General features: G+C 42.0%; 1 protein-coding gene across 1 annotated transcript; it reads left to right on the top strand.

Moving 5' to 3' along the window:
• Positions 1–538: 538 nt before the first annotated feature.
• On the top strand, positions 539–13,533 carry LOC116377304 (probable E3 ubiquitin-protein ligase HERC1). Its single transcript, XM_031838917.1, has 13 exons — positions 539–2,922; positions 3,452–3,547; positions 3,786–3,980; positions 6,082–6,393; positions 6,489–6,585; positions 7,449–7,592; positions 7,766–7,893; positions 8,195–8,339; positions 9,078–9,249; positions 10,374–10,508; positions 11,269–11,434; positions 12,045–12,170; positions 12,881–13,533. Exons 1-13 carry the CDS (start codon positions 1,972–1,974, stop codon positions 13,217–13,219), a joined length of 3,006 nt encoding a protein of 1,001 aa, XP_031694777.1. The 5' UTR covers positions 539–1,971; the 3' UTR covers positions 13,220–13,533.
• Positions 13,534–13,539: the final 6 nt, after the last annotated feature.

Genomic DNA, 13,539 nt, shown 5'->3' with positions numbered 1-13,539 from the left:
AAACATTTAAGTGTGACAAACATGCAAAAAAATAAGAAATCAGGAAGGGGGCAAACACTTTTTCACACAAATGAAGGTTTTTATTATTAAGTGTGTGTGTGTGTGTGTGTGTGTGTGTGTGTGTGTGTGTGTGCGCACACACAGGAAAGTGCAAACAAGAGACATAGAATGAACCCCAAAATAAAATCAAGTATTATGAATAAGTAATAAAACAGTAAAGAATATTAAATAAGTAAAAAATCCACAATAACTAAAATAGTTATTAATATAGTTATTAATACACATTTGACTACAGTGCTGTTTTTCTACTACTAAATAATAATGAGTAATATTCATAATTTGTATTAAATCCCGTAATTGATTCTGATTGGTCGGTTAGTAGCTAGCTAGCTACCTATCAGAATCAGCTTTATTGAATTTGACTCCGGTTTTCACATTGCTCTCAACGTACATACATGGAATATACAAATAAACAAGAAAAATATAAAATCAAGGACATTAAAGACAACAAAGTAGAACAGAGAAACTAAGCATAAACAAACAACTACTATGTACAATATAAATATACATCGAAGAATATATATATGAACATAAAGAACAATGGATTTGGGATATTAGTGCAGAATGGAGGTAATAGTGCAAATGGAGGTGCAGTATTTCTTCACTTGTTCGTGAGAGTATCATGAACAATCACAACTACAATATGATTGTAAACAACTGCAGTGTTGAGCCTGTAGCCTCACCAGTGTGTCTGCAGAAAGTCGCTCACCTTCACTATAAACTGAAGCAAAGCATTTAGCTGGATTACAAAATGTCAACGATAAACATGGTATTTGTTTATACAACAGGTATGATGGAAGAAGTTTATCTCATTTATATAGCACATACAAGCAGAGAGACATCCGGTGTATATGTGGAAATAAAGCAAGATTACAATTGGAAACGAGTTTAAACACAATCAAACACGGGTTGAACACACTTGAAAGCCCGAGAATAATGGTGGATTTTAAGGTGCATCTTAAAAGCATCAATAGACTCCACCTTTCTCCACGAACAGTGCACAGCCAGTTGGCCACATTGGGCGGATCCGATGGGTCTGGTGCTGTAAGGGCTGAGAGACTGAAGAATATGTAAGGGTGAGAACATGTAGGGATTTGTGTAAGGATGCAAGGATAGGAGTGACGTGGTCATATTTCTTGGACTTTGTTAGCGGGCAGCAGCGCTTTGACACACACTTTACTCGTCTTTACACCTGCCGTACCTCAACTTAAACCCAGAGGCAGTAAGGTTACCTACAGAGAACCCGTTCTAGATTGCAACTGGTGTCAAAAAGAAGCATGCCTTTAGTTTCCAGTTATGGATTCTTTGAAGCAGAGTTTGGACGTCTCTGACCTGTTATGCACGGGTCAACATGTGTGTAGTGTTTACAATACAGACTGGAGCGAGGCTGGTCTGTAAATGTATGGCTAAACTTCACAAACGACTAAACATCATGAAATAGAATGTAATCAGTGTGCATATAAAACATTTGTACAAGTAATAATACAACTTTAAATCGCACGATAAAGCATTAAAAAACCTTTATTCAACCAGGCTAGTTTTCACTGAGAGCAGTGCTCGATTATCGGGCAGCTTTAGATATTATTTTCTGTTTCGATATATATATATATATTAGGTCATATTTACATAGATGACCTCATCTGTGTTATTAGCACATAAGTCCATAATGTTTGTTTCTTCATCTTGATTCACGATATTATCCAGTGAAGAAGTGTTGAATGGATCAAGGTCTGTGCCAATTTTGCAAACTGGAAACTATTAATAACCTCAAACTGAAGATTATTGTGTTTTTCCCCAACATTTTAAATAGCGTTGAGAAAAGACAGCCTTTGCGAACACAAATTGCTGTTCACAAGCTTGATATTAACAATTTGTCTGTTTTCAGGACTGATGGCTCCAGAGTGACATGCCATGGCTCTGATGATCCCCCCGGTGAAGCTCAAATGGCTGGAGCACCTGAACAGCTCGTGGATCACGGAGGACAGCGAGTCGATCGCCACACGGGAGGGAGTGTCGGTGCTGTACTCGAAGCTGCTGGCCAACAAAGAGGCCGTGCTGCTGCCCCAGCAGGTGCTGTGTCTGAAAGGGCCCCAGCTCCCGGACTTTGAGCGTGAATCCCTCTCCAGCGATGAGCAGGAGCACTACCTGGACGCGCTACTCAGCAGCCAGTTGGCCTTGGCCAAGATGGTCTGCTCCGACTCTCCCTTCGCTGCAGCCCTGCGCAAACGTGTGCTGGTGCTCCAGCGCATCTTCTACGCACTTTCCAACAAGTACCACGACAAAGGAAAGGTCAAGCAGCAGCAGCACTCTCCAGAGAACAACTCGGGCTCGGCCGATCTGCACTCTGTCAGCGAGCGGCCGCGCTCCAGCACGGACGCCCTCATCGAGATGGGCGTCCGCACGGGCCTCAGCCTTCTTTTTGCTCTGCTGCGCCAGAGCTGGATGATGCCTCCTCCACCCAGCCCCGGCGGAGGTGCCGGAGGCAACATAAACTTGTGTAACGATGTCATTCACACGGCCATCGACGTGGTCAGCTCCCTGCCGCCCCTCTCTCTGGCCAACGAGAGCAAGATCCCGCCAATGGGCCTGGACTGCCTGGCCCAGGTCACCACTTTCCTGAAGGGGGTGACCATGCCAAACTCTGGGGCGGACATTTTAGGGCGGCGGCTTGCCTCCGAGCTGCTGCTGGGGCTGGCCTCCCAGAGGGGCTCCCTGCGCTACCTGCTGGAGTGGATCGAGATGGCCTTGGCTGCATCAGCCCTGGTCAGTGCTATGGAGGAGAATAAGGTGCTACAGAACCAAGAAGGGCTCATCGGATATGATTGTTTCATGAACATCCTCATGCAGATGAGGCGCTCTTTGGTAAGTAAACATCAACACTGCTGGCAGATTGGAAGTGTTGTTTTTGTGGTTTAATAACTCAAACCAGAACTGTTATAACTTCTGCTTAAACAAGGACTCAGTAGCCTCGGCAGCTTTACTTTGCTCATCCAACCACGTCTTTCTTGTCTCTATGGAAAACACTATAAACTAATAATAATTCATCCATCTGTATGCTTTATAGTGCAGCTATTATGATCTTAAGGTGTGATAACTGAAAACACTACTGACATTCTGCACCAACCAAATACAAACATGCTGGTAAATAAACAATGATGATGTCATAGGCTTTCAAACGAGTTATTTACGTTTTTTTCAAAGTTTTCGGGGTTGTCTGATATGTATCACATGGTTTTTGGATTCCTATCAGATTTAAAGGTGCATAGGTTGTTTAACGTTTCCTTTTGGGGGTCTGTGACAAAGGCCCCCTGTTGAGTGTGATGATTGTAATTGTTTTGAAGTCATTATGGTCTAAACATTTATATATTTAAATGTGTTTCTTCTGTCTCAGGGCTCCTCAGCAGATCGCAGCCAGTGGAGAGAACCCACACGGACCACTGATGGCTTGTGCTCATTGTATGAGGCAGCACTCTGTCTCTTAGAAGAAGTAAGACATTTTAGAAGTACTCTACGTATCATTATACTCTAAATAATACACCTCAACATGCTTATTTAAAGGAGTGGATAGCCTTCACTTAGATCCATACGAGTAACTCCTGTAAGTTACCAGTCAAAAATGTGTTGGAAGGAAAAGGGAGGAGATGTCATTTTAAGAAACTCGTCAGACACAAATGATTATTGAAACATGTCCGGAGCGGTTCTTTACTCGCGTCCTTTTCTTTCAGGTATGTCGAATGGCGTCGGACTACTCTCGCACCTGCGTCAGCCCAGACAGCATCCAGACCGGCGAGGCGCCCGTGGTGTCTGAGACCTGTGAGGTCTACGTGTGGGGCAGTAACAGCAGCCACCAGCTGGTGGAGGGAACGCAGGAGAAGATCCTGCAGCCCAAGCTGGCCGCGAGCTTCGCCGACGCACAGACCGTAAGAGAACAGTTCACAAGTCTTCTGTAGAGCTGTGTGTCTGCACATGTTTAGAGAGGGAGCATCTGAAGCTTTCTGACACTGTGGTGGCTAGATTTTAAATTTAGCACATTTTAAAGTTAAATGCACCAATCTGGTTCCCTTTAGAGCAGAATTAAGAAGAACTTTGTGCTCTTGTAAACAATTTCACTTCTGCAATTTACTTGTAGCATGGGATGGAATGTAACTTTGTGCTTTTATGCTCCTCAAGTACTCAAGTACACGTTTTGAGGTACTTGTACTTAAGTATTTCCATTTTATGCAACTTTATACTTCTACTCCACTACATCTCAGAGGGAAATATTATACTTCTAATTTCATAACATTTATTAGACAGTATTAGTCACTAGTTTGGCTATTTTGCAGATTCACGTTCTAAACACAAAATATAAATAAAGTAATGAACTATGAAGTATTATTAAGTAGTATATTATGAAGTCTGTAAAGTAGTTAAAATGAGCTTCACCAGCTGCAACATTGAAGTGATGAACACATTAATGCATCAGTAATTATAATCCAATGATACATATAGTATTTGAGTGCATATTGAGTGTACTTTTACTTCTGGTACTTAAAGTGTATTTTAATGCTAATACTTTTGTACTTTTACTTCAGGAACATTTTTAATGCAGGACGTTTAGTATTTATCACTGCGTGCCAGTAAACATTTCTACCATAAACACATTGGTGGTATAAATATTAACCGTGATGACGCGGCACAAAGTCACAAAGCATGACCGAGGTAATTAATGTAAAAATTACCTCGGTTCAAAATTAATTTAGCTATGTTTTGTCAAACGGGTTAAGTTTTAAGGGGGAAAATATTGTTTTTCTTCAGAGCATGAATTTTACTGATCAGCATGATCACAAAAAGAGCATTTCATAAACACGTGTGACATGCATTAACAGCACTGGTTCTCCCTTCAGCGGAACTACAGCTGTGTATCAAAACAATGTGACACGCTGTGTTAGACGGATCGATGGTATGAGACAATTATCTTACCCACATAACCTTTGTTCATCTGTTTATAATGTCAGGGGCCTCTCTGCAAGATGAAGTTGCACAAAATCATTTTTCCTAATGTGCTGCTGAATTTGCAGGAAATTAAATCAAATAATCATCAGAAACTAGCTCAGCCTGGTCTCTTGAAAACTGCCTTTTTCAATTGCATTTCCCAGATGACCTACTTAATTTAAGATACATAACAAACATTTGTTTTAAGCCAAAGCAAGATCTTTTACAAAAGTATTTTTTTTCAGTAGTTTTTGTTTTGTTTTGTGTCAGGTTGAAATTCACAACGTTAAAAATGTGTTTAAAACTGTAAATACGTTTCCCTCAAAAACATAGTTGAGAAAGCAGTTCAGTTGTATGGGAACATCATTTCTTGGAGACCGGGTGTTGTATCCAGGTGGCAACCTCCAGGTCTATAAAGTTGCATTCTCTCTAGTGTCCACCAGGGGGCGACTCCTCTGGTTGTATAGAAGTCTATGAGAAAATGACTCTACTTCTCTCTTGATTTATTACCTCAGTAAACATTGTAAACATGAGTTTATGGTCTCAATCTCTAGTTTCAAGTCTTCTTCAATACAGCATGATGTTCATTTAGTACATTATGGTCCATTTAGAGTCAAACAGACCATAAAGCAGGAGATGCTTTAGGGCGGGTCTACACGGTGATTGACAGGTTGCAACCAGAGACATATATGTTGCATCTACGTCCAAATCATTCTTGCCAACAAGGTTAAATTAGTTTTAATATTTTAGTTAGTTAATGGAAATACTATTGTCAACAAAAGTGTTTGATCATAGCTTCTGTTGATGAAAACCAGTGTACTCCGTGTATTAACCGTGTATTATTATAAAGCAGGGGATGCTTTAGGGGCGGGGCCTCAGATTTCAGAACCCCCTCAGATTTCGATGGCCAAAATTCTGAAAAACCGTAGTCCACCAACCAATGAGACAACTACACCCTTCACAGCTGTAGTTTAGCGCCACAGGATTTTACCACAGCGCCTCTCTCTCTCTCTCTCTCTCTCTCTCTCTCTTTCTCTCTCTCTGCAGATTGAGGCGGGCCAGTACTGCACTTTTGTGATCTCGTCCGATGGCTCCGTCCGGGCCTGCGGTAAAGGCAGCTACGGCCGTCTGGGCCTCGGAGACTCCAACAACCAGTCGACGCTCAAGAAGCTCACCTTTGAGCCCCACCGCGCCATCAAGAAGGTGTCGTCGTCCAAGGGCTCCGACGGCCACACGCTGGCCTTCACCACGGAGGGCGAGGTGTTCAGCTGGGGCGACGGTGACTACGGCAAACTGGGTCACGGGAACAGCTCAACACAGAAATACCCCAAACTGATCCAGGGGCCACTCCAGGGGAAGGTAGGGCTATTCTATTCACATGGTGCACATTATTTCATCTTTTAAATCCAGTAACCGATGATTAAGTCTGATGTGTGTCTGTTGTTCTGTGTCAGGTGGTGGTGTGTGTGTCTGCCGGCTACAGACACAGTGCTGCAGTCAGTGAGGATGGAGAGCTGTACACGTGGGGTGAAGGAGATTTTGGAAGATTAGGTAAGTTGCTGAACTCATTTAGGATCTCTTTTAATGTACAGCTGTTACTTTTAAGTAGTTCCCAGTACAACCGGGGGGATTGTCAACGCTCTTAAGATTCTCTTCTTACTCTTCTCACTCATGGTTATAACTTTGTAACACAACACTTATTTTATTGTCTCGCTTTTTCTGCTTTGTCTGTCAAAGCACTTTGTAAACTCTGTTTCTGAAGTTGCTATATAAATAAAGTTATTATTATTAATAACCCCTCAAGCTAACTCTCGTTAACACGGTAAAACACCATGACACACAACAATTTGTGACTCATAAATTTGTTTAACTAATAACTGGCCATTTACAGATGGCTCCGTCGCTACCGCACAGAAAAGAGAGATGTGGTCCGTTTATAGATGCAAATATCTTAAAATATTTTATTTAGAAAAAGAGAGCTGTTGGTTTTTCTAACTTATTTATTTATAAGTTATTTTATTTACTATTTTGCAGTTTGCATGATAATAATTGTTTAGATTCTGATTTCTTTATATATGGAATGATTTTGTAATAATAATTATTATTATTATTATTAGTAATTAAAGCCTTCAGTATATACATGATGACATTAAATGTTTTAGTTTAGTATTCTACGTACTCCTGACTGCAGAATGAGCCACCATGAACCCATGAACCTGTAAAGACCCAGTCATGACAGGAAGAAGTGCTGTGAACTAATACTGGAGAAAACAACCTCGTTCTGCTCTGTGTGCCGGATGCTCCGCGTGGACTTTTTTTAACCCTCCACTCAAACGAGCTAAATAAAACTCCACATTTGTAATTTCTGTGCGTAAGCAGTCTGAAGTTTTCTTTCATTGTTTGGGGGGATGCAGGTCACGGTGACAGCAACAGCCGAAACATTCCTACCCTAGTTAAAGACATCAGCAACGTGGGAGAGGTGTCGTGTGGCAGCTCTCATACCATCGCTCTGTCCAAGGATGGACGCACCGTGTGGTCCTTCGGAGGAGGAGACAACGGTGAGGAAACCCTTCACCAAGACTTTGTTGTTAAACGTCATCAGTGATCTTGTAAATTGAATTTAAATAGGAGCCTTCACATAATTCTTGCAGTTTTGTCTTGTATTTCTTCAAATTGTACTACAGTGTGAGTACATGCTCTCATACAAGTGAAACCACGTGTTGTCCCGCAGGAAAACTCGGTCACGGTGATACCAATCGAGTCTACAAGCCAAAAGTAGTGGAAGCCCTGCAGGGAATGTTCATCAGGAAAGTGTGTGCAGGAAGCCAGTCGTCTCTCGCCTTAACCTCCACCGGACAGGTATGATAGCAGTCCTAAAGGGTTAACCAAGACGGGACAAAAGCCCGGTTTGTTGAGGAATAAATGAAGGCTCTTTGTCCCAAAGAGGGAATTTCATACTGCTGTTTATGCATTCCTGCTGACAGCCGGTTGGACGTTGACAGTGATGACTTGTTACGTAACGGAGCTCTTCTTTCTCAGGCTTTGTCTCAAAGATACAGCCTCACTGATTTTACTCCTGGAGACCAAAATGAAATGATTTGCGATGTGAGCACCAGAATAACTCCTCTGCTGATGTTGATTGGTGCCACTTGTTCTTTAGGTGTACGCGTGGGGCTGCGGTGCTTGTCTGGGATGTGGTTCCTCTGAGGCCACAGCTCTCAGACCCAAACTGATCGAGGAGCTGGCTACCACCAGGGTGGTGGACATCTCCATCGGGGACAGTCACTGCCTGGCCCTGTCGCATGGTTTGTCTTTTGCTCTTCTCTTTCGGGGAGCTTTTTGTCACAGTTTCTCTCTGTAGTCTTGATTTTCTCTGTAATATAAAAGTCCTGCAGCTCTATAGAAACAGAACAATCATGACTAGAAGTAGAGAGAACTAGAACATGTCTTTTGTGCAGAAGTTTCACTGATTTTTGTTGTCACATGACTGTTGGTCTCAGATGAATCAATCATGACTTCATAGTTTCACTGAGGAGCTCACACTTTAATGTTTTTTACAGAAAAAAGCAAAGCTTTATTTGTGGTGAGATTTTAAAGGAGACATGTAGAATAAAATGTTGGTGATGAAATTTCACAATTTTAAGCTTTGTTTCGGTTTCTTTTTCAGACGGAAGTGTTTGTCGCACATGATGTGTTCAAGGGCCGTCAGAAAGACGATAATGGTGTTTTTTTTTTTTACAGCTGGCTGTGATAAACAGTGTAGTTTCTGCGATTGTTTAGAGGAAACATGCTTTTCAGTCCCGCTGGCGGGTTTTGGGGATCAATGTGGCTGAACATGCTAAATCCACGGCCTCTTGTCAAGTCACAGTGTGATCATGATTTTATGTTTGTTAAACAAGTGACAGAGCTGTCGCAAGTAGCATGATGTAATAGCAAAATACATAGACCCTGTTTGTTTAGGCTAATACTGAACTGAAGCTAGACCGTATATTTCAGATCAGTGTAGTACAGATTCTATATCTAATCTTGTATTACTTCTCCAGACAATGAAGTGTACGCATGGGGCAACAACTCCATGGGCCAGTGTGGCCAGGGGAACTCCACGGGGCCGATCACCAAACCCAAGAAGGTGGTGGGTCTGGACGGAGTCGCTATTCAGCAGATCTCAGCCGGAACGTCCCACAGCCTGGCATGGACCGCCCTGCCCAGAGACAGGTCAGCTCAACATCAGAGTAACTGCTGTAGCGACGGTAGCATTGAACATAAACATAGCCACACAGGGAGGGGAGGGGGGGTTTTGATAGGATTGCACAATATAGGTCAAAGGTCAGTGACTGCACGTGAAATGTGCAGCAGTTTCTTTTTCCTTCTGTGTGATGTTAATGTCATGTTGACTGTTACTGACGTAAAGTACAGAGTGTCTCAGGAGGTTAGATCTTGATAGAAGATCTAACCTTTTAGATGAAAGTCACTCTGTCTCCTAATGTGTAAAAGTTATAAATATAATAAGAGATGATATAGTCAAAACATTATAAACACCATGTCAACTGATTTCAGTAGACACTACTATACAACATGTTACGGTACATCAGTGTTGTGAAAAAAAAATCTGATAATCTTTTAAAGTAAAGTGTTAAATGTTCGAGAAAAAACTAATTAACAAGAAAAATTGTAATATTCTCTGAGATTGAGCTCTCAAATTAGTGAGAAAAAAAATCAGAATGTTTGACTTTGCAATGTTGGATTAAACTCCATCACACCACAGTGGAGTACCACACATGTACTGATCCAATGTTTATGATAATATTGTGATTCATTTTGATAAATCTGATGAGGTCAAACCGACGGAACAATACGCAGCGTCTGGTGTGATGATGTCGATTCAACCTTCAAAGTAAAGTGATGAGATTTCTTGACAAAAAAAAAAACAGGAAACCACATTGCCAACTCTCACATGTGTCACATTTATTTTGATATGCAGTGTTCACAGGAAGTGCATTCTTTAGATAGATCGGTAGAAAACTAGCATTCATTAGAAAACAGGAGTAAGGCAGAACTTTGTTGAAGTGGTTTTGAGGCACGGCATCAATTCTACACGTAAAGTTCAGTTAACGACGAGCACGACTAACCCGACTTTATTCCTGCTGGTTTAAATCAGTGGAGAAATGCTTCAAGCTTCATCAGTTTAGTGGACAAAGTGTTTGAATGACAACAACAGCATGTCCCTCCAGAGCTTTGATGTTTGACATTCATTCCACTGGAGCACCTATGAAGCACTAGAGCTCTTCATATTCATATTAATATTAATATATGAATACTTACTCCCTGTGGCTCTGTAGGCAGGTGGTGGCTTGGCACAGGCCCTACTGTGTCGACCTGGAGGAAAGCACCTTCTCCCACTTGCGCTCCTTCCTCGAGCGCTACTGTGACGGCATCAACAGTGAAGTCCCTCCTCTTCCGTTCCCCTCATCCAGGTAAACACACACACGGCCACCATCACTGCACTGACCGGTGTGGAGAAAACACAGAGAAATAACCGTGTATAATTAAGCACCTCCTCTCCAGGAAAGAGGGTTGTTATTATCAGATTCACAGTTAATTACCAACATCTTTATTTAAAATGACAAATCTGCTCTTTTGATTCACAGAGTATGATTTTAAAGGAAAACATATTGATAGAAGAATTACATGTTCACACAAAGGCTGTGATATGTGTAAATAATTAACAAACGATTTAACTATAGCACGTTTTTTTTTTTTTTTTTTGTCTGAGCTTTTTGGGCGTTAACTTTAATAACAATGGTCTGAAATGACATAAAGTTGCATAGTTAAGTAAAAAAACTAAGGACACCTTAATTACCCTCCACTAGCATGAGAAGCTTGATATTGGGCTCTATGTGGTACCAGAGACGTCGGATGATTGTTTGTGACAAGTTCTCTATCTATCTATCTATCTATCTATATCTATATCTATATACCGAGATATATAATTCATTTTTAATGTAGTTTGTACGTATTTGTAATGAATGTGTCCTGACGCTGAATAACAAGTCTTAGCATGATGCAGTTTACTGGATTGTTTTAAGTCTCTCGACTTTTTTTTTTATCTTGTTTTTAACTTTTTTGTTTTTTAAGTCTGTGATTTTTACATGTGAAACTTTCACACCGTCATCTTGGCAATAAGATTCAATAGTGGTGGCTAAAATTAAATACATTTAAAAAATATATTTGCAGGGAGCATCATAACTTCCTCAAGCTGTGCCTTCGGCTTTTGTCCAATCATCTGGCTCTGGCTCTGGCCGGGGGCGTGGCCACCAGCATCTTAGGTCGGCAGGCCAGACCCCTGAGGAACCTGCTCTTCAGACTGATGGACTCCTCAGTGCCTGACGAGATTCAGGAGGTAAGAAGATGCAGGGGGGGGGATTATCAGCATAGTAAAGACCAAGATAGATAGTAGAAATAATAAAACGGTTCACAACAGAGACAATTTGTGAAAAAACACAACATATTTAGGATGAAGTTCTCACTTAAAGAAACACGGAGCTGCAGCAGCATCTCTGTCACCTTTTCCATGCCTGTAATTAAATCTGTTTTATTCTATTTTATCTGAATTGTCACTCCTCAGCTGTTCTCTTTGTATGTAATCATTGAGATTAGCTCAGTGGACATTAAAGAGACAGTAGTGATGTTTAGAAGTATTTGTATGAGGTTCTTCTCCAGAGTCACAGTTCTACTACAGTAGTTTATAGAAACGCACAAATCAATGTTCTGCTGAGGACGTATTCTAGAATCCGAACCAGCCAAAGTCACAGAATAACACAAACTGATCTTAATTTATTTAAGTTTCTACACATACACTGACGATGGAAAAGTACTTCATGCAACCCTACTTCAAAACATCCAAACAGTACTTTCTTAACATGTCAACAAACTCTGGATCTGTTGCCCCACCTGAAGCTTTGTGTTGTGTGTGTGTGTGTGTGTGTGTGTGTTGTGTGTGTCCCCATCAGGCGGTGATCGAGACTCTGTCGGTGGGGGCGACCATGCTGCTGCCTCCGCTGAGAGAGAGGATGGAGCTCCTTCACTCCTTGCTGCCTCAGGGCCCTGACAGATGGGAGAGTCTCTCCAAAGGACAGGTATGCTATGCTTCCTGATACACACACCTGTCAGGATCCATGACTCTGGATGCACGTGTAGAGTTTTATTTTCTGAACTCCAGTGGAGACGTATATGCTTAAAACTGAGCACTTTTTTTTTTATACATTAATCTCATTGTTAGACATTAAAAGCCGGGTCACAGCCACTGGTTTACATTGATGTACTTGAGGTTTGTGTAGATTAACAAATGCCCCGTTGGTTGATGGCTCACGTTGTGGTGTTGGTGGAGTAAAAGGCTGGTTTGGTTCCTCTAAGTGGTCAGCCGGTTAGCTTAGCGTGTTTCTGGCTAAGTTTAGCGGCTGTAGCCTGACGTTAATGTAGAGATATAGAAGTGATATCGATCGTATCAGTTAACTCTTGGCAAGAAAGCAAATTTAGTGTCTTTTCCAAAATATCAAAACGTTCCTTTAAAAGTACAAATTTACTGTTAATTTATGGAACATTTCTGCACATGCAAAAAATGTGCAGTTACCTCAACAATTTAAAAACCTAGTGTTTCATGAAATATGACTAAATCAGAAGAGCTGTGATAACCGCCGCCGAGGCCGGCTTGTTGAATGCACATTGGACTATTTCCCCTCAGTATGAACCTCCGTGTTTACCAGTTTAACACCGAGTGCTGTTTGTCGGCTTGTTTTTTCTCTCTAGGTCAGCAGTCTCATTTTAAACGTGTGTTTTTGTGCCACAGAGGATGCAGCTCGACATAATCCTGACCAGCCTCCAGGACCACACCCACGTGGCCTCGCTCCTGGGCTACAGCTCTCCGGCCGACGGGCCCGAGGGTCTCTGCTCCGGCCCGGGCTTCACGGCCGCCCCAGACCCGACGTACAGCGACACGGCGGGACACCCTGATACCCACCTGGCCGAGATCCTCATGAAGACGCTGCTCAGGAACCTGGGCTTCTATACCGTGAGTAGATGTTTGCTGCAGCTCTTATCGGAGAGTTCGCTCTTATTGATTTCAGTGTGTGTGCCGCTCGATAACAAACCATTATCTGAGAGATCATTAACGATCTGTTTGGAATAGACCAAGGCAGACGTTACTCAGGAAGGAAGCGCTGTTGTTTCACTCTCTCCATCTCCCTCATTGCTCCTCTTAATACTAGAGTGCTGGAGGCGGAGCATGACGCATATATAATCCTTGTTTATCATCACCTGCTGCGAAGCAGTGGCTTATTCCTGTGCCTCGTTCTCTAAAGACGACTTTTATTGATTGTAGCACGCACGCACGCACGCTGTTTTCAAGTTTGTGACATTATGCAGACAATAATGAACGTTGATTAGACTGCAAGGCTTTCTGCTTATGAGTCACTCCTTTTGAATTATTCGCCTCTCACTGAATTTTCC

Source organism: Anarrhichthys ocellatus, unplaced genomic scaffold (assembly GCF_004355925.1).
Source record: "Anarrhichthys ocellatus isolate YVR2014 unplaced genomic scaffold, GSC_Weel_1.0 scaffold1107, whole genome shotgun sequence".
NCBI classification, from domain to species: Eukaryota; Metazoa; Chordata; class Actinopteri; order Perciformes; family Anarhichadidae; genus Anarrhichthys; species Anarrhichthys ocellatus.
Note: the sequence above shows the minus strand (reverse complement) of the source record. Positions and strands in the feature narration are given on the sequence as shown.

Excerpts from the sequence above, each read along its gene's own strand:
- LOC116377304 (XM_031838917.1), top strand. The coding sequence starts at position 1,972 with ATGGCTCTGATGATCCCCCCGGTGAAGCTCAAATGGCTGGAGCACCTG. Across the intron at positions 7,593-7,765 it reads CTTCGGAGGAGGAGACAACG|GAAAACTCGGTCACGGTGAT; the intron begins GTGAGGAAACCC and ends GTTGTCCCGCAG. Across the intron at positions 9,250-10,373 it reads ACCGCCCTGCCCAGAGACAG|GCAGGTGGTGGCTTGGCACA; the intron begins GTCAGCTCAACA and ends GTGGCTCTGTAG.